Here is an 18,907-nt window from a genome sequence, read left to right as displayed (position 1 = left end):
CATCATGAGGGTAGAGCTCCCATGATGGGATTCGTGTCCTTATAAGAAGAGGGAGAGACCAGAGCTTCCACTGTGTGATGACACAGTGAGAACGTGATTGTCTGCAAACAAGGAACAGAGCTCTCACCAGATACCTAACCTACCAGCACCTTGATCTTGGACCTCCCAGAGTCCAGAACTGTGAGAAATAAATGTCAGTTGTTTAAATCACCCAGTCTATGGTATTTTGTTATGGCAGCCTGAGCTAAGACACTGGGACTGTGGTCCAAGCAGGGACACAGGTGTGCCTGCTGAACGGAACAGAGAGAACCAAAATGGCACAGGTGGAGCAGTCTACCTCCTGTCTGTTGTCGACCTAAATAAAGAGGTAAACTCAGAAAAGCTCAAAATTGTCAAAAAGATGAATTTAGTCAGTGATCGCAGAAGAACTGCAATTCAGGACACGCAAACTGTACTAAGCTACAGGGGAGTTCGTTGAGGGTTTGGGATAGGCTGTATTTATCAGCAGGGGATGTGAAGAAGGGAGAGTTTAGCTATAGTCTGTTAAAATAAAAAACAAAGGGAGACCAGCCTTAAAAATTCCCCAAGCAGACAAAGTGAGTCCAGTCATACAAACAAAGCTCAATTCAGCTTATTTTGTGAGATTATCCCAACTGGGGTCATTTCTCTGGAAATGAAACTGGGTTCATACCTCTGGAAACCATAAGTAAAACTTCCTAAGGTTAATGTGAGAAAATTCCAGTATTATCAGTTTTCTGTAAATTAGGCATTTATGGGAAACCAATCTCTCAGTTCTTAAGTTTTATTTTCCTGACAGCATATGTGTGAGATTTTCCATTTCTTATCCTCTGGTTCCATTTTAGATTGAAATTCTATTACACTTCCTTTACCCCCAGAGGGGTTGGGGAGGGCATTCTTTCCCCAGGAGAACCCGATTTTATGGGTAGGGTTCGGTGAGGAAATAGAGGGATTCAGAAACTTGGGAAAGGAAGGAGCAGCTTCTTCCCCAAGAAAACCAAAAAGCCCTCTTTCGAGGTGACAGCTAACATCCCGATCCTGGAGGGTGTGGTGGGTGTGACAGTAGGGGACAGGATGTCTGAAGCCCTGGGGGAGGCTCTAAGCAGGGGGGAGTCCACACCCACCTCCTGTGTGTGTGAAGCTGCAGGGCCTGGAAACCTCTCTGATGCCCTAGCTTTGAGCAGACTGAGGAGACCTCGGGTGTTCCTTGCCCCAGGGGTTGTGGGAGAGCTGTTCCTTTGGAGAAGACATGACTTGAATGTCAGGGACCTCAGTGACAGGTGTGAGGATGGCAACAGACCACTATATTCTGGGTTCCAGAGGAAGCTCTGAGCTGCCATAAGAGAACAAATTGATAAGTTGGACTTCATTAAAATTAAAACCATCTGCTCTGCAAAAGGCACTGTTCAAAGAATGAAAAGAGAAGCCACAGACTGGGAGAAAATACTTGCAAAACATTTATCTGATAAAGGACTGGTATCCAAAACATATACAAAGAATACTTAAAATTCAACAATACGAAAGCAAACAATCCAATTTAAAAATGGGCAAAAGATCTGAACAGACACCTCACCACAGAAGATATATGCATGGAAAATAAACACATGAAAAGATGCTCAATATCATAATCATTAGGGAATTGCAAATTAAAAGAACAATGAGATTTCACCACGTGCCCATTAGAATGGATAAAACCCAAACGCTTGACAACACCAAATGCTGATGAATATGTGGAGCCACAGGAACTATCATCCCTTTGGTGAGAATGCAAAAGGAAGGCAGTTTAGCATTAAAAACAAAACAGAACAAAAAAACTAAACATAATTAACCCATGGGATTAAGTAATTGTACTTTTTGGTATTTATCCAAATGAATTGGAAACGTGTCCACATAAAAATCAGCACATGAATATTTATAGCAACATTATTCATAATTGCCAAAAATTGGCATCAACCAAGATGTCCTTCAGTAGGTGAATGAATAAACAAACGGGGATACCTCAATACAACGGACAATTATTCAGCAATAAAAACAAATGAGCTATGAAATCATGAAAACCATGGAGGAACCCGAAATGCATATTGCTAAGTGAAAGGAGTCAATCCAAAAAGGCACAGACTGTATGATTCCAACTATATCAAAATCCGGGAAATGTGTAACTATAGAGACAGTAAAAGGATGATTTGTTGCCAGTCTAACTAAGAAAATAATGGTTTTAATTTCTTTAATATATATTAGCCTACTCAGGATATCCATTTCTCCTGTCAATATCCATTTCTTCCGTCAAACTGACAAATTGTATTTTTAAGAAATTACTCCATTTTATCCAAATTGCCAAATTTATTGGTGAATATATAATAACCTTTTATTATCGTTTTAGTGTATGTAGGATCTGTAGAGATGTCTTTTTTTTCATTCATGATATTGATAATTTGTTCTGTCTCATCAGAACATCTCATCTAGGGGCTTATCAATCAGTACGTTGGTTTTTATATTCATTGTTTTCTGTTCTTACACATTATTTCCTTCCTTCTACTTTCGTTAGGATTAATCTACTCTTCTTTCTCCAGCTTTTTGCGACATAAATGTAAATAATTGGTTTTTAGCTTTTGCTCCATTCTAACATATGGTTTTTCATGGCAATAAATTTCCTCCTAAGCATTGTTTTAGCATCCCACGAGTTTCAATATCATATATTCATTATTAACCAGTTCAATATATTTTCTAGCTTCCATTTTTTATTTTATTTTTGACCTGTGAATTATTCAGAGATGTAGTGTTTAATTCCCAAGCAGCTGAGATTTTCTAGTAATCTTTTTGTTATTGATAATCTCATTGTAGTCAGAGAACACACTTTTTTAAAATTTCTATTATTTGAAGTTTGATATTCTACTTGTACTTAAAAATAATGTCCATTGTTGTAGGGCACAGTGTTCTATTTCAATGAGATCACATTTATTGTTTTGTCCAGCTCCTCCATATCACTAATGATTTTTTTGTCTATTTGTTCTATCAGCTATTGAGAGAGGTGCATTAACATCTTTCACTGTGGCTGTGGAGACATTAATTCTGTCACTTTTTGCTTTGTAGTTTAAATTTAAATGTATGCCATTGGGTTCACACAGATTCCTGATTATTTCTTTTTGTTGGTTTCATTCTTTGATCTTTAGAAAGTGTCCCTCTTTATCTTTTGGAATATTCCTGGCCTTAAAATCTTTGTCTGATTTTAGTGTACCACCACCAGCTTTTTGGGTCAGGTTTGCATGGTGTCATCCATTTGCGTTTAGCTTTTCTGTGTTTTTAGGTTTAAAATGTGTCTTGCGAGCAGTGTCTAATTTTTAAAAAAAACTATTGGAGAATTCTAGGTATAGAATTCTAAGTTGATGGAATTTTTTTCCCCCCATCACTTTGAAGGTGTCATTTTGCTGTCTTCTCGTTTCCATTGCTTCTGTTGAGAGGAAAGGTCTCAGTTGGTTGAGGCTTTGAAGAGAAAGTGTATTTTTTCCCCCTCAGTCTGTCTTTAAAATTTTTTCAATACCATCCCCCCATCAGGAGTTTGACAATGAGGTGTGTGTATGTGTTTTAAAACTAAACTCCACACTTCACTGGGATTTCACCGGTTTTTTCCTTTAATATCCTCTTTCTGTTTCAGGAACAAATCCAAGCTACTAAAGTGCATTCAGTTTTCAGGTTTCCTCAGTCTCCTTTGGTCTGAGTTTCTCAGTCCTTCCCTCCTTGTCATGACACTGAACGTCCAGAGTACTAGTCAGATTATCCTGTAAAATGTCCCGTAGTCTGAGTTCATCTGATACATTCCTCATGATCAGATGGGAGTAATGGGACTTTGAAAAGAATATCAGAAGTGAAGTGCTCTTCTCATGTAATTTTGTTTTTATCCTGTGTGATATTTGCTAGTTTACTGTATCTGTGGGGTTGATATACTTCCATCAATTTTAGACAATTGAATGGGAGAGGAGACACTGTACCGGTTTCAGGCCCAGGCCCCAGGAGGCATCATGTGTCTCTACTGACCTGTCTTGTGCTAGCATGCTGGCCCAAAGGGCCCGAGGGACCCACCAAGCAGCCCTGAACCCCACCTGCAGCTTGGAACCACGCCACTCTAAGCCCAACATAGATCAAGGGATCCCTAGATGTCCTATAGATACCTGAGCAAGAATAAATACATAATCATAGTTTTAGTCCACTGCGTGTTAGGTGTGCTTTATTGTTTGCATTAGCTAGCTGAGGTAGAGCTAGAGCGTCTCATGGTTCCTTCTTCCTCCATCCCAAGCAGTTGTGTTGGAGCCTACTTCTCCCAGGTCACAGGTGTCCTCCACCATCCCTTCACTTCCTCTTCTCTCCCTCTCTATGATCCAAGTCTAAAAACTGCTCCAGAGCCAGAGGGCCTTCCCTTCCCCTCAGCAGCATAATGAGGCTTAAATGAAACAGTGTCAGGGAAAATTTCAGCATAAATGTATTTTCTACAGAGAGAAAAATTACAAAAAGATAAATAAAACAATCGCCCAACAATCTGATTCCTGCGATATGTGCAATGATTTATGTGAACTGTCCAACAGGCAGTTGTCATGCAGAAAAATAACTCTAGATCATTAAATACAAGACTAATAAGTTTTATTTGACAATAATATTAAATTCTAGTCATTTATTCCTTGACACCTTTTGGGCACGTAGTAGGACAACCAGCTTATACGACAAAAAATATTGAAGGCATATATGGCTGACCACTCTTTGGAGCCTGGCCAGGACAGAGTAGGAAGGGCAATACTGGGTAGGAACTGGCTTTGTCCACTTCTCTCAAGTTGTGAGCACTCTGGGCTGTGGTTTCATGGGCTCCTTTAAGCCCAGAAACTTTGGAGCAGGATGAAGCAGGAGAAGGAGAGGAAGGAGGGGCTTGTGGGATACAGTTGTCCGCTTCCATGGCTCTCTTCCCCACTTCCACCCGTTCAAATCCTGGCCCCAAGCACTGACCACTACCCTACTGCCCTAGCCACATCTGTGCTTCAAACTTCTCAAATCACTCCAACTGGCAGTTTTACAGTTTTTGCTTTCATGTTCTATTACCCATTTCCCCCCAGTCAGGTTTTAAGCTCCATCCTCTACTCTGGGAAGCCCAAGGAGTGAGATGGAAGGGCAGCGGCGGGGGGCGGGGCAACCTGAGAGAGAGCAACCCTTCTCTCACCTTGACACAGGCAATTCCTCCTCCAGAGGGTAAAACTAATCATACCTTATCCCCTCAGTCTTGGTGAATTGGAAAGGAGTGAATGAAGAGCCTCCCAGAGGTCATGAGACACCCCAGTACCGGACAGGGGGGGTCACTATTTAGAGAGCACGGCCGCTGATCTTTACGTAGCATCAGCTGTGAGCCAGCCTAAGGGCCAGGCACTTTGCAATTCGGGAGGCTTTATTCCCCCGCAACCACACCCACTTTAGTGCTGATGAAAGGGAATTGCGAAGCCAATTCATTTCCTTCTAGTCATTTAGTCACAACTGAATATAAGCCCGACCTGTCTCCCAAGGACCTCAGATCCAGAAAGGGGCTCCAGAGAGAATCTGTACCAAGTCCTGACAGTAGATTGATAAAGTGTTAGTGCTGTTTTTCAGAAGACCCAGGGAACCTGAGAGAAAGAAAGCATGTATGTGTGTGTCCTTGTGTCTGTGAAGGGGGGAGGGGAAAGAAAGAGGGAAAGGAGGAGAGGGAGGAGGGGGAGGAGGAGGGAGAAAAGAAGAGGGGGACGGGGGGAGGGAGGAGAGGGAACGAGGGAGGACGAACAGGGAAGTGGGGTTGGGGGGATAGTACTAAAGGTCGGGAAAGAAGTCTCATCCACTTTCGAGAGTACAGGAGACTGTACTTCAGACACAAAGAGTTCCTCAGGTCTTTGACAAAGAAAAGGGGTAGGCCTGGCCACAGATTGGGAGAAGAGGCCTACACCACACTGCAGAGCACCACAGCCTCAGATCTTTCTGTTAGAAAGGATCCTAGACCAGGCTGGTGGCCAGGGCCTTTGGAGGCCAGTTCTCCTTTCTACCTTGAGGAAACTGAGGGGCTGTGTGGCCAGGCGCCTCTCTCCCTAATGCCTCTTTTTGCCCCAAACAGAGCCCTGAGGCCCTAGAAACCATCAACCCCTTGCCCCCTGCCCAGCACAGGGCCCACAGCAGGACCCTGACCCAGCACAGGACCATTTGTTTCTCCACAAGGAGTGAGGCCCTCACAGCCGACTGTCTGGGAAGGGGCTCAGAAGAAGCTGCTTCCAGGCTTTCTGTCCAAGTTGGTGCAGGGCCTTGCTAGGGCAGAGCTCCACTGAAAGTCATGATGGGCAGGCAGAGGAGGGAGCAGAGGTTGGGTGCAGCCTGGGCCATGGGGTGGGGGTGCCTCTGGGACTGAGGGCAGAGGCTGCTCTTCTCTGACTTGTAGCAAGGTGAGACCTCACACCTGTGGGACAAGGCAGGCATAAGGGCAGGCCTCTAGCAACCCCCGGGCCTCTGGGGGGGGGGGTGCAGAAACCGACCCCTTCTCTGGGATCCAACTTTGCTGAAGCCCCCTAGGAGACCCCCTTTTCTACCTGACCACACTCTGCAGGATCTTCCTCTCGTCCTGGTCCAGGCACACGGCAAAGGGGCAGCTGTTGGAGCCGATAATTTGCACCTTGTCCACTTTGATCTGCGACGTGCTAATCTGGAAGGAAGGCCCAGGTCAGCCTCCAGACCCCTGGCCACAGAGCTCCCAGTCCTTAGGGGTTCCTTCCCCTGGAATTGCCCAACCAGGTCTGCGGGGTGGGGGCGGGAGTTTGGCTGACAGCACTCGAAGGCTAATGGACAACTCCGGGGAGATGTCCTGAGGACCCCAGCAGGCCCTGGCTCCTCTCCAGCCTCTGCCCTTTCCTGAGCCTGGAAGAAGCAAGGGTCCGCAGAGGAATAACTGCACTACCCAGTGCCCTCACCGTGAGAGCCCTGGGGTTCCCTGACACAGCCCGCTGTGCCTCAGACTCAGGGCAGAACCTTTCCACATACACATATCCTCTCACAAGGGTGCCCCTTCCTCCCCGCTACCCCACAGCACCCCACACATGCGCATGCCCCTAAACCACACCCCTCACCCTGCTTCTCCTTTTACCCTCCTGTTCCCCCACAGCCCTTGGACACCCCTCCTCTCTCATACACACATGCATGCACATGTGCACACACAGGCACACACACTCACCCAGAAAGTCTCCTGAGAATGTGGCTGCAAGGAGAGGGAAGCCTTACCTGGTTAAAACCCTTCTTGGATTTCGGGTTTTGCCTTTTCACCACTTCTGTCAGGTTTAGCGTCAGGGCATCCATGCCGGAGTCTGAAGGGCAGGGGCGGCTCAGACCAGGCTCAGAACCCCTCCCCGCCACCACCCCCTGCGCCCTGCCCGCCCCAATCACCTAGCTCCTCCTGCTTCCGGCAGGCTTTGTTGAGGTTGACTGAGGTGCAGACCTTCTCCATGTTACTCCAGCGACTTCGTCCACTGATGGCCCCCTAGAAGTGTGGCAAAGCCAGACCCTCAGCCTGGAGGCCCCGGTGCCTGCTGCCTTCCCTTCAAAGAGGAGGCTCCAGATCACCAGGGGCAGGGAGCTGCCTGCAGGTAGCACCCCCAGGAAGCTCTCTCTCCACTCGAGTCTGCTGACTTCTTCCCCAAGAGCCCCAATCCCCGGATACACCTTGGTGACTCCCGAGAGGAGCATCAGGTCACTGGCTTGGTGCAATGGGTCAGCCTTGTGGCCAGGCCACAGGGCGCCTGAGCTGAGAGCACCTCAAGGGGCGGTCTTCGTGATCTGTTGAGCCCAGAGCAAGGAAGACAAGGGCCCAGAGGCCTGGAGTTCCCCGGCTGGACCAGGTCAGAACATCCTCTTTGGACCCTTGTGTGAATGTCTCTTTCCCCAGGGACCTCCGTGTGGCCACACCCAAGAGTGTTCCTCAATCCTTGATCAGTCTCAAGGTCAGCTTACGTGACCTTACAGGAGAATTTGATTCTGTTCACCCCTCTCCTCTCCTGGACTTCCTTGATGGTGCGTTCCTGGGTTCCCCACCACGTTTCTGGCTGGGACCTCTGCTCTGCGCGAACACCCTCCTCTCCCCGCTGTCACATCACTGTCTCAGGACCTTCTCCTGGGTCCTCTGCTCTCTGCATTCCTTCTTCCTCCAGGAGGGAATCTCACCCGCACCTTTCTTCCCAGATTACCTTTACACCCATCTTCATGTTTCACGTCTGAGTTCAGGCCTATCCATCCAACTGCCTGTTCTGACTTCCTCCTTTTACTTCTCAAGGGCACCTCAGACTCAACATGTCCCACCCACACTCATGATCTTCCCCCACCAGACCTGGGCGACTTCTGAAAAAGTGGTACTATTTGTCGCAGAAGACGGAAATCTGAGAGTCTGGGCCTCTCCTTTTCCAATGCATCCCTAAGCCCCTCTGTTCACATAATCCACATGTAGTTCCCATTTCTTTCCATCTCCACCACCACCAGTCTAATGCCACCCACATTTCTTTCCTGTAAAACCACGAGAGCCTCCTATTGGCCTTCCCACGTCCCCTATGGATCCCGCCGATCCATTCTCCATGGAGATGCCAGAGGGTGCTTCCAACCCTCAAATCTGATCATGCCACACACATTCCCAGCCCCACCCCAAACTTAAGCCCCTTCAAGGGATACCCATTGCTCTAAGGACAGAACAAAATTCCTTTCATTATAATGAAGGCCCTTAGTATTCTGGCCCCACCTATCTCTTAAGCCTCACCTCATCGTCACGTTCCCACACACTCTCAGCTCCTGCCCCTCCGGCCTTCCTTCAGTGCCCTCTGATGGTCATGTGCACTTTGACCTCAGGGCCTTTGCACATGCTGCCCTTCTGCCTGAAGTACACATCCTTCTCTTCTTAGCTTAGTTAATTAACTTCTGGTTTTCTTTCCAATATTGACTCAATCGCCCTTCTCTCAGAAGCCTTGTCTAGCTTTTCTGACTGGGTTGAACAATCCCCTTAGACGTTCTCACAGTAGCGTGTACCTCTCTTCATCTGTCTTTCACAGTAATTATACATCTGTAGGTTCATCGAACCAAGGCCTACCATCCCCTCTCGGCTGTAAGCACTTTGTTCACTCTTGCAAACATGCCTGTGCCTAGAATAATGTCTGGGACATAGTAGATGTTTAACAAACACTTGGCACATAGCTCTCAGGGTCGGTCCCTCCTGCCCACCGCCACGGCCACCACGTGGAGCAGCCCCATCATCACCATCCCATCAGCCTTTTATTGCCTTGTTATCACTCATCACTCTTTGACATTGTCTTGGCCATTTCCTTGTTTCCTTGTTTCTTATCTGTCTCCCTCTAAAAAAGCTAAAGGGAGGGCCTAATCCTCCCTGCTTACTGCATTTCCCCTTGCCCAGCACAGAGCCTGGCAGGAGCAGGTGCTAAATGAGTATCTTTGGAATGGCTGAAGGAAGGAAGAAAGAAAAGAAGGCAGGAAGGCTCCCATTGGCGAGGTTGAGCCTCCTGTGGCCTGTACCCCAGAGTGTGACATTCTCAGAGACTCCTGCCTTCTGGTGTGCTATGGGCGTCCTTTGAACCCCTACCTCACAAATATCCTCACTCCCTTTTCACGCCAATCCCACCTTCCGTGTACCCGACCAAGCACACCAGCCAACAGGTCCTGGCCGCTCCCTCACTCTGCCGCTGGAAGCCCCACCCGTGCCCCACTCTCAGCACCAGCCCTGTGGCAAGGCCCTGACACTTCATGGAAGCTGCTCAGCACTTCCAGGTGGGGGGAGAACACAAGGGTGGGAAGGCATTGCAGGTGGAGGGGGGAAAAGATGTCCACTCCCTCCTCTTCCCTCCTTCTCCCAGGGTCCAGGGGAACCTGGGGAGCCTTCTGCAGCCTTTCAGCTTAAAAACTGGGGCCCAAGAACCTAAGAGTCTGGCTTTGGGTGAGGGAGGATCAGGAACAGATCCCAGAAGGGCATGGGCCCTAGTTTTGATCTTACCTTGCTGTAAATAATCTGTAGTGTTAGAGGGACGGCCTCCCGGTCCCCATCGATGCCCAGCCTCTTGCTGCCAGGACCTGTGCCACACAGAGACATACCCTTCACTGTCTCTCAGTGCCTCTCACAGACCCGGCACTTCACCTACCCTACCCCATCACTGGCCTTGCCTGCTGGTGATCCCTCCTCTTCAGCGTCCCACTTTCCCAGGGCCCTGCCTCTCTCTGGCCCCACCTCACCACTTGTCTCCACAGGGACTCAGGCAGCACACACCTGAAGCCTTGATGGCACGTGTTGCAGCAGAGTGGCCCAGTTCCAGTGAATGGATGAAGATCTCTGTTGTCTTCTCCCCGGTGCTGAAGGTCAGCTGGAGAGGGCAGGACCAGGGCATCAGTGTGGACTTCCTGCAGGGACCCACCAGGCTCCTCTAGTACAGGGTTGGGGGCTGCTGTGGGGTAGGGGCCGGCCTTACAGGCCCAGCAGGGCACAGACTGGGACCTGGCAATGCCGAGGGAGGTCTGCCAGTGAGTGTGGGGGAAGGGGCAGCGTGGAGTGGCAGGTCAGGCCTTACCTCTGTCTGATAGACCTGCAGCAGTACCGGCCGTGCAGCGAAGCGGCAGTAATAGAGCAGCATGTCGGCCAGGATGGGCAGCTGGGAGGGGGAGCCCTCCAGGGGTCGGGAGTCAGCCCTCAGGGACTGCTGTGGGGTGGAGGGAGCCCGAGCCAGAGGGACAGGGGGAGAGAGAGAGAGAGAGAAAAGGAATACGAAAGAAGACAGAGGAACACACCCACACAGGAGGTACAGAGGCAGACAGCCAGGGACGCGCATGGTGAGATGGAAGCAGGAAAGAGAACGGTCAGGGGAGGACCCACAGCCTGGCCTCTCTACCCCCCCTCACCTGGCACATGGGCCTCCAGGAAGGCCCCTGGCCGAGCTGGACAAAGTTGAGAACTGAGGATGGTCCTTTGGATCTTTCTGAGGACTCACTGTCACCGTAGTGACCCAACCCCTGAACCCCCACGACCTCGGTTCAGGATCTGTCCTGCCTCTCACCTACCCTCCCTGCTCATTTCCAAGTGAGCCTTGGTCCTCCATAGAGGCCTCAGGCTGGATCTCCCCACACCAGGGCCTTCTAAGCAAGGCTGGGTGACTGCAGCCAGTGGGCCCTCTCCCCCAACCCCAGGGGCCACTTACCTGGCACAGGACTTCAGGGGGCAGGTGCATGAGGCCCAGTACATTGCGCTCATACCAGGGGTCGAGCATGCCGAGGTAGTGGGAGATGTCATTGGTACTCTCCTCCCATGGGGCTGTGCCTAGCTCCTGGGACAAGGGGCAGGAGTTATTCCCAGCTACACAGGGGCCTGCCATCATAGCTCCAGGGCCCTGAGTGGCACCTGCAGCCCCAATCTGAGTGTCTTCTTGCCATTGGGGAAATCTGACAACTTTCAGTCTGTGTCATATAGCAAAATGCCACACCCAAGTGCGAGGCAGAGATCACCCCTGGGAGGGAAGGCCAGGCAGGAGGAGGTGCCCTGTAAACACAGGTGATTGTTTTTGGTGACTTCCAACCATCCCCCTTCAGGGAACTAAAACATACTCATGTTTACTCTACTTTCCCACCCCATTTGGTCCAAGGCTGGGGACATACTGCAGGACTGGGGTGCCTCGGGGAGTCTGTGGGGACTGGGGGTGTCTGGCTCGGAGGGGCTGGGCAGGCACTGGAGCTGGTCCCCTGGCTTCGCTTCATAGGCACATAGAAGAACTGAAGCTTGAAGAACCGTGTGAGGAGTGGGCGATTGTTCTCCAGCCGCCTGGCAAGAAGAAGATGGTGAGAAGGAAGCTCCTTGGTCCTTCTCGGACCTAAGCCCCAAGCCCCAGATTCCTCCAGCACCACCAGCCTGCTCCCCAGGGCAGAGTGACGCCCCCAATTCCAGCTCTTACCGCAGGTTACTGTACGCCCGAGCCACCTTCCCCGAAATCCGATCAGAGCCGAAGACCACAACGCGTAGTGTAGAAGCCTTGGGTTCCTCATCCCCACTCAGGAAGGGGCGGCGGCGCTGATGGCGTGAGGCTGGGGCCAGGAGCCAGCTGGCCAGCTGGGCGCTGAGCTTGGGCTGGGGCAGAGAGAGGGAGCGCTGGGCGCGGGAAGGGGGCACTGCCTGGCCGTCCAGGGGGCTGCAGAGGCTCCCAGCCCGCCGCAGGGGCAGGGCCGTGTCCGAGTCCCTCCGCAGCATCAGCTGGCTGGTACTCTTGAAGAGTTTATAGATCCTGTGAAACTTTTGCCCGGGCCTGCGGTAGCCCCGGCGTTCCCGGCTGCCAGGCCTCTGGGGCCACTCAGAGGAGCTTTCCTCACTGTCCTCCACGTAGCCACTGTCCATGCCATCCGAGAGGCCCGAGACAAAGGAGGTCAGCAACTGGCGGGAGAGGGTGGCCCCCGCGGCCTGGGATGAGGCAAGGGACAGGGCGGAGTCATGGGAGGCCTCTGAGCTGGTGGAGAGCAGTGAGTCCCTCTTGGCACAATGCCCGTCTGTTTCCAAGTCTTCCTCCTCCTCCTCCTCCTCCTCCTCCTCCTCTTCCTCGTCCCCCAGGATCCCTGGCTGGAGCAGCTCCTGTTCCTTGAGCAGGATTTCCTCCAGGATGTCTGCAGGGAAGCAAGGGGAAGCACCATATGGGTGTCTGGATGCCTGGACTCCTCTTGCTCACCCTTAGGAGGGGGCACAGGCTCAGACGGAATGGGCTTGGAGGGCGTGGAAGGAGGGCCAAGGCCAGCCTAGGACTCAGCGCCCTGGCTGCTCTGCTAAGTGCCTGCTCAGGTGGGAAGGCTGCTGGAGTGTGGGGGCCGCTGCACAGACCGGGACCAGGAAGAGAGCCCAGGCAGTTTGGGAGGTGGGCAGCACAAGGGCCCCAGCCGGCTGCGTACCAAAGCTGTCCTGGTTCCAGTTGTAGGTGTAACATCTGGCGACAGGGATGCGGATAGTGTGCAGCTTACCGGGCGTTGCAGTGTCTGTAAGAACAGGGCAGGCACGGGGTGAGGCCTGGGAAGGGGCCTGCAGATTGGCCAGCCCCATCTTACAGACCAGAGTTGGCAGAGGACCGACACAGGCTATGCAGCAAGGTGAGCCAAGGCTGAGCTGGGATGCCTGGCTTGCAGCCAGAAGGCTTTCTTTCAAGGGCACCGTGTGCACACCATGCCATTGCATAAGCTATGAAACGTGGTCAAGTCACAACCTCTGAGCCTCATTTTACAGAGTCCAAATAGGAAAACAATAGCACCAAGTCACCGGGTGTTGGGAGGAATATTGTGTCTCTCTTGTTCGGTGACAGAGTTGTGGAGAGGAAGTTCCCCAGGTTGCTTGGGGCAAGGGGTGGCCATGTAACTAAAGCGGGCCAAGGGGATATGTGCAGATGTCATGTGTGTAACTTCTGCATTATCTTCAGTGTATAAAGGAAGCCCCTTGCCCTCGATCAACACTCTTGTCTTCTTCCCACAAGTCACCACATGATGGCAGCCCAACCCTGCCCCTGCGTATAGTAACAATGCCCCAAGGGATGGTGGAACAAGACGTTGAGAAATGTGGCTCCCTGAATGACGGTGGAACAGAACTAGCAGGCCAAGCTGGACTGCTCACCCCGAGAGCCAGGGCAGGCGATGGCAAAAGTGGGCCCCCCTCTCCCATGAGCCTCACCTAAGACACCAGCGAAGCAGGCTTTCTCTCCCACCGCCTGCAGCTTGGTCCTGAGCCACTGCCGGGCCTCGGCGGCATCCCCAATGCCAGACGCCAGCTCCTGTGCCTCTGCAGTCTCCGTGAAGATGTCCTCGAGCTCTGCCAGGGTCTTGGACTGAAATCCCAGGAGGAGACAGGCTTGCTCCTGTCCCATGGCCTGGTGGCCCGACTTCTCCATCTCCCAGGTCTCACTGAGGGCAGCAGTGACCAGTCCTCTCCCCAGCCTCATCACCCACCGTTACTCACAGCTGGCCAGGGAGCCAGCCTCCCCCAACCCCCTATTCTCAGGAAACAGTCATGAGAGGAAGGCCCAGAGCCACAGCACTGCAGAGCTGGGAGGGACTTCAGAGCTCACTTGCAGCCCAGAGAGGGGAAGGGGCTGTCCTGGGCCTCCCAACTGACCTGTCACAGAGCTAGAATCAGACCAGGTCTCCAGCTTCAATCTAAATCTTGTTCCTCTAAAGCTCTGTACCCAGCCCCACTGCTCAGGGAGCCACCCATCCTGGTCAGGACCCAGCACAACAGAAACCCCTCTTGACAAGGCCAGCTCTGCAGCCACTGCCCCACCATGTCACGTGGGGTGAGGGAGGCCAGTGTACCCTGGAGACTGCAGCACCGAGATGGAGCAGAGAGGGGACTCTGCTGGCAGGGGGCGGTGCTAAGCCCCAGGGCCCCAGACACATACCTGCAGCCTACAATGCAGACCTGGGAGGTCAAGGCGGGTCCCAAAGGTGGCTTGGAAGGCATGCAGGAGCAGGGTGACGTAGGTGCTGTGCGGGGAGTGCTCGGGCGCACTCAGCTTGTTGGCCACGGCGAGGAATTCGGCCTGCACCTCCACTGGGTTCAGCAGGAGGACGGTGCTGGGGGCACAGAGGAGTGGCTGTGGGCCCTGGTGGCACAACCACACACCTCACACTGGCACTGGGCCCCACGGAGGCCCGGGCCTCCTCACAGCGCAGGCAGGGTCGACGGCCAGCCGAGAGGGTAGGGGCTCAAGGGACCCAGTTCCAAGAGGAAAGTTTATGGTCTACTTTGGAGTGTTTTTTACATGGTGTTTTCAAAGGCCTTTAAAAAATGAAACTTAGTTTTCAAAAATAAATTTTACCTTAATTTTTACACATAAATATTTTTTCCTACAGGACATCTGCATGGGTGCAAGATTACTCAAAAGAGGATTGTATTATCGGTGAGGTGACTTGAAGCCATGGGATCGTTTTGGGGAGACGGCAGCAGGGCAGACACAAGCCCTCGTACACTGTGGCCTAAAATCTCCGCCTGTGCCCTCCTCCTCAAGCCAAGGGTTGTGGCGTGGGGTGGCATCTGCCAGGAGGAAGGGAAGCCAAGTCAGGGCTGCAACTGGGTCCTCCACTCTCAGGGGACACCTTTTCTAACTTGCCAAAGCCATCACAGGCTAGCCTAGGGATGGGGAGGGAGTGTGTGCCCAGCCAACTCCGCCTCTCCTCCCACTGCACCCTGAGCTCCTCCTTGGTGCATGTGTTGAAATTTGTTCCTTATGAAAATCTCAAACATACCCAAAGGTTAAGAGAATCGTGAACCCCGAGAGTGTCAATCACTCCGTTAACAGCAAACAAGACTGTTCTCACTTCGCCCACACCAACCCCTGTCACTGCATTTTCTCAAAATGTGTTTGAGCCATCATGGTACCATACCTGTAAATGCTTTTGTATGAACTGCTTACACTCACTCCTGCTCTCTCACAAATCTGTGCTGTTTAAACCCAGTGCAGAGAAGCACCAGGCAGATGGCCTTCCCTCCAGTCTCTGCGGAGATCTGTCCCAGAGCTGGGCCCTGGGCTCAGGACACAGGGACCAGACCAGGCTCCGTCAGAATCCCCATCATTTGGGGAGAAACTAGTTTTGATTTCTCCATTCATCAGAGAAAGGGGGCAGGCCCACATAAGCAGCCTCTAACTGAGCCCTCTCCTTCACTGAACGCTTGATCATTCCGTCCACCGACATGCGCTGAGCCCCACCGTGTGCAGAACCAGGCCAGCCACGCCGTGCCCTAGCCACCTGCAGGCTTTCTCTGCTGAAGAGCTTACCATTGTTCCCAACTTATAGATAACGAAAGTGTGACCATCTCTCAGCACTAATGTCTTTCTACTAACCTCTCTGCACCTCAGCTCTCTAAACTAAAAAATACCTTTTTCATAGGGCTAATTGGATGAGGTAGCGATGTTTAGGGTGGTGCCGGGATCGCAGTAAATGCCCAAAAGGTGTGGGTAATTATTCACCATCTGCCTGTTTCAGCCCCAGGGCGGTGTCTTATTTACTTACTAAACTAACATTTACTAAACATTTTTATGCCCTCTGTCTCTCTCAAAATCGACCACTGGCGTTTTCTTGTTTGTTTTTATCCAGGAGGGACTCAACAAATGTTCCTTAGTGGTGTCAATGTTCAGTGAACCCCTGGGGCGTGACTATAATTTTTGAGCTGATGGGGGCAGGGGTCTCTGGCTTCCAAATGTCTAGGTGAGACAGCATCCACATGCTTGGAGACCTGCCGAAGGTCTTCAGAATGGAGGCTTCTCTCGTGCCTGTCAAAGGGCAGGCTGGACCCATGAGTGGGTAGGCAAATCACAACCAGAACTGCCTTTTAAATGAAATGGAATAGAATGGGACAGAGCCCATCCTATGGGGTAAGGGTAAGTTTCATTTCCTGAAACTTGTTTCAGGTGTGAGTGAGTGTGTGTATGTGAGTGAGAGTGTGTGTGTGAGTGTGTGCGTGCGTGCATATGCACATGCACACCGGGCTGTCATATAAAATGAATTTGTTATTGTAGACTCGGGTCACAAAAGTTTGGAAAGTGCTGTTTTAGTAACAGTCAGAAAGACACTGTGGAAAGAGCATGTGAGAAAGACACTGTGGAAAGGCTTTTGAGTAAGACTGAGGTTCAAATCCTGGTTCAGATACTTACTAGCTGTGTGACCTTGGGAAAGTTACTTGGCCTCTCTGACTTCCAGTTTCCTCATCCGAAAAGTGGGGAAAAGTGAGATAATGTGTGGCCAGCACCTGGCACAATCAATGCAGATGTTTCTTAACGGTTTTTGTTTGTTTGTTTGTTTTTTAAGTCTCAGACTTGTTTAGGAATCTGATGAAAGACCCTCAGCCCAGAATAAGCAACCTGTGCACAAAACATGACCAGCAATTCCAGGAGGGTCCCGTTGAAGCCTATTTGTTGGTGGCTGGGGTGGTGCAGTGATAAAAGGAATTTCGGGTGCATGGGGGTGGGGTGGTGTAGGAATGGTGAAACAGTGGGGATGGGGGTCCCCCGCCCCCCTGCTTCTCCCTCCCCAAGAGCACTCACACAGTGGAGCTGCGGTGACTCCTAATGGGCAGGCCCTGCTCAGCCCTCACCAGTCGCTGGTAGGAGATTCCTGTGGCCAGAAAGAAGAAACAGAAAAAAGAACAGAGTGCACGGGTTTACCTGTTCCTTTAGAAGTCATGGCCCTGCACCACGAAGCCCGCCCAGCAGTGAACAATTCGGTTGGGAGTTCCTGGATGAAGTTCAGGACACGGGGAAGATTAGACCTGAGGACTCCAGGGCCTGTAACATGAGTCCCAGGCTGCACCATGCAAAGCTTTGCTCTTCAGAGACAGTGGGGCACTCTGGGAGGAGAACCGAGGCCTGATCTCCTGTTGTCCAGTTGTTCCTAGTTCCTGTCACTGTTCCCTACTCTCAGTCTTGGTGTCCTGCAGTGGGTGTACCAGGCACCACTTGGCCTATTCACTCAGTCTCAGCACCTTCCATAGGTCCCGACTTGCCCACGGCATCTCTGCCTGGCTCCCCACCCCTTCTCAGGTGGCCGTCAGGAGACTGTTCATCTCTAAGGTTGAGCCTCTGCACCGTGGGCCCCTCTCAACCTTCCTCTCTAGCCTCATCCACCTCTCCGTCTCCTCTGACTTCAAAAGCATGGAGAAGAAATAAGCCAAAAGTTTTTCCTTTTTTCCTGTAACTTGATTCAGTTCTGCAGCTGGAAAACGACCCTTCACAATATGTATTTACCTTCTGTATCAACCTTGGTGAGGAGATTAAACAATAGTTCCCTCTACTCACCAAAGAGGGAACAGAAGCAGGGTCTGGGGCTCAGCAGGGGAAAGGCAGCCTCCTTGTTAGAGCTTAGAAATTGGCATGGGGGTCCCTGTCTGGGGCAGGGCCACCCTGGACTGGGTGTGAGCTAGGAGCAGGAAAGCAACCCCCTCGGAAAGTGTAAAGCCAAGACTGGGGTTAGAGACAGCTGTACATGGCAGAAAATGACCAATTTATGCTATTCCAATCTAGGACCCGATTGCTTTGATTTGGGGCCTTTTGGTGGATGCTTCTTTTATGTAACTGTCACATGTTTAGAGGTAAAGTTATGTCTATTTTGAAAGGAAAGTCTCCGAAACAGTCGTCATTATTCTGAGGACTTAGAACATCATCTGGTAGCCGCTCGCATGCACAACATAGAAAAATTCCCCTCGTCATCCCCTTTAAGCCCCCAATAAAATACTGTAGTGGGCAGGAACACTCATCCCTCCACAGGCTCCCGGAAGCAGAACACGCAGACAAGCAGTATTCTCTTGACTCTTCTGCACTTTTCTTTTATTAAATAACAGGTAACCCACACCCTGCTGATCTTTCCTTCAATTCTGCCTCTGTTGACACAGGCCACACAGCTGGCCACATTCCTGGTGGTGGTGGTGGTGGGCAGCAGATGGTGAGGTCACTCTCCCTCCACATCAGGTGTCCTCCCAAACACCCACCATCAGTATCCTGTCCCACTGCCCTCCTGAAGTCACAAAGCCCAACGCCTCTACCTTATCACTGTTTTCTTTGAATTGTCTTTTTTTTTTGAATGTTTGATACTGTTGATCACTTTCTACTTCAAGCTTGCCCTTCTGCATTAGTCTCCATGTCAAGGAACATTCTTTCACATCTTATATTTCTGTACCTGTTTATTTGTCTTAGGATACCCTAATAGTCTCATTTGGGGATTGCAGTGCAGTTAGAGCTGGGAGCTGCTTCCTATCAGCTATACTGGCTCCAATGTAACCTTGCCGTTTGCTGCTGGGGGACTTTTAAGGGGACATCTGTGCCCCTAGGCATACCCTCACTCAGAGGGAGTTATTTCCAGA

At 51.1% G+C, this 18,907-nt stretch overlaps 1 protein-coding gene across 1 annotated transcript in view; it reads right to left on the bottom strand.

The window, feature by feature from the left end:
* Positions 1-4,630: 4,630 nt before the first annotated feature.
* Positions 4,631-18,907, bottom strand: part of PIK3R5 (phosphoinositide-3-kinase regulatory subunit 5) — a 66,795-nt gene continuing 52,518 nt past the window's right edge. The window contains exons 6-19 of the mRNA XM_081027777.1: positions 17,097-17,166; positions 14,454-14,628; positions 13,730-13,883; positions 12,964-13,047; positions 11,985-12,684; positions 11,692-11,854; positions 11,238-11,363; positions 10,614-10,742; positions 10,316-10,409; positions 10,046-10,122; positions 7,447-7,540; positions 7,285-7,367; positions 6,600-6,712; positions 4,631-6,469 (exon numbers count right to left, since the gene is read on the bottom strand). Of these exons, the coding sequence (XP_080883903.1) occupies positions 6,322-6,469; positions 6,600-6,712; positions 7,285-7,367; positions 7,447-7,540; positions 10,046-10,122; positions 10,316-10,409; positions 10,614-10,742; positions 11,238-11,363; positions 11,692-11,854; positions 11,985-12,684; positions 12,964-13,047; positions 13,730-13,883; positions 14,454-14,628; positions 17,097-17,166 (2,210 nt within the window). The 3' untranslated portion in view covers positions 4,631-6,321. The remainder of the gene's footprint in view (positions 6,470-6,599; positions 6,713-7,284; positions 7,368-7,446; positions 7,541-10,045; positions 10,123-10,315; positions 10,410-10,613; positions 10,743-11,237; positions 11,364-11,691; positions 11,855-11,984; positions 12,685-12,963; positions 13,048-13,729; positions 13,884-14,453; positions 14,629-17,096; positions 17,167-18,907) is intronic.

This window comes from Rhinolophus hipposideros (assembly GCF_964194185.1).
Source record: "Rhinolophus hipposideros genome assembly, chromosome: 20".
In the NCBI taxonomy this organism is placed as follows: domain Eukaryota; kingdom Metazoa; phylum Chordata; class Mammalia; order Chiroptera; family Rhinolophidae; genus Rhinolophus; species Rhinolophus hipposideros.
The sequence above is the reverse complement of the archived record's forward strand: the minus strand, read 5'-3'. Positions and strand labels throughout refer to the sequence as shown.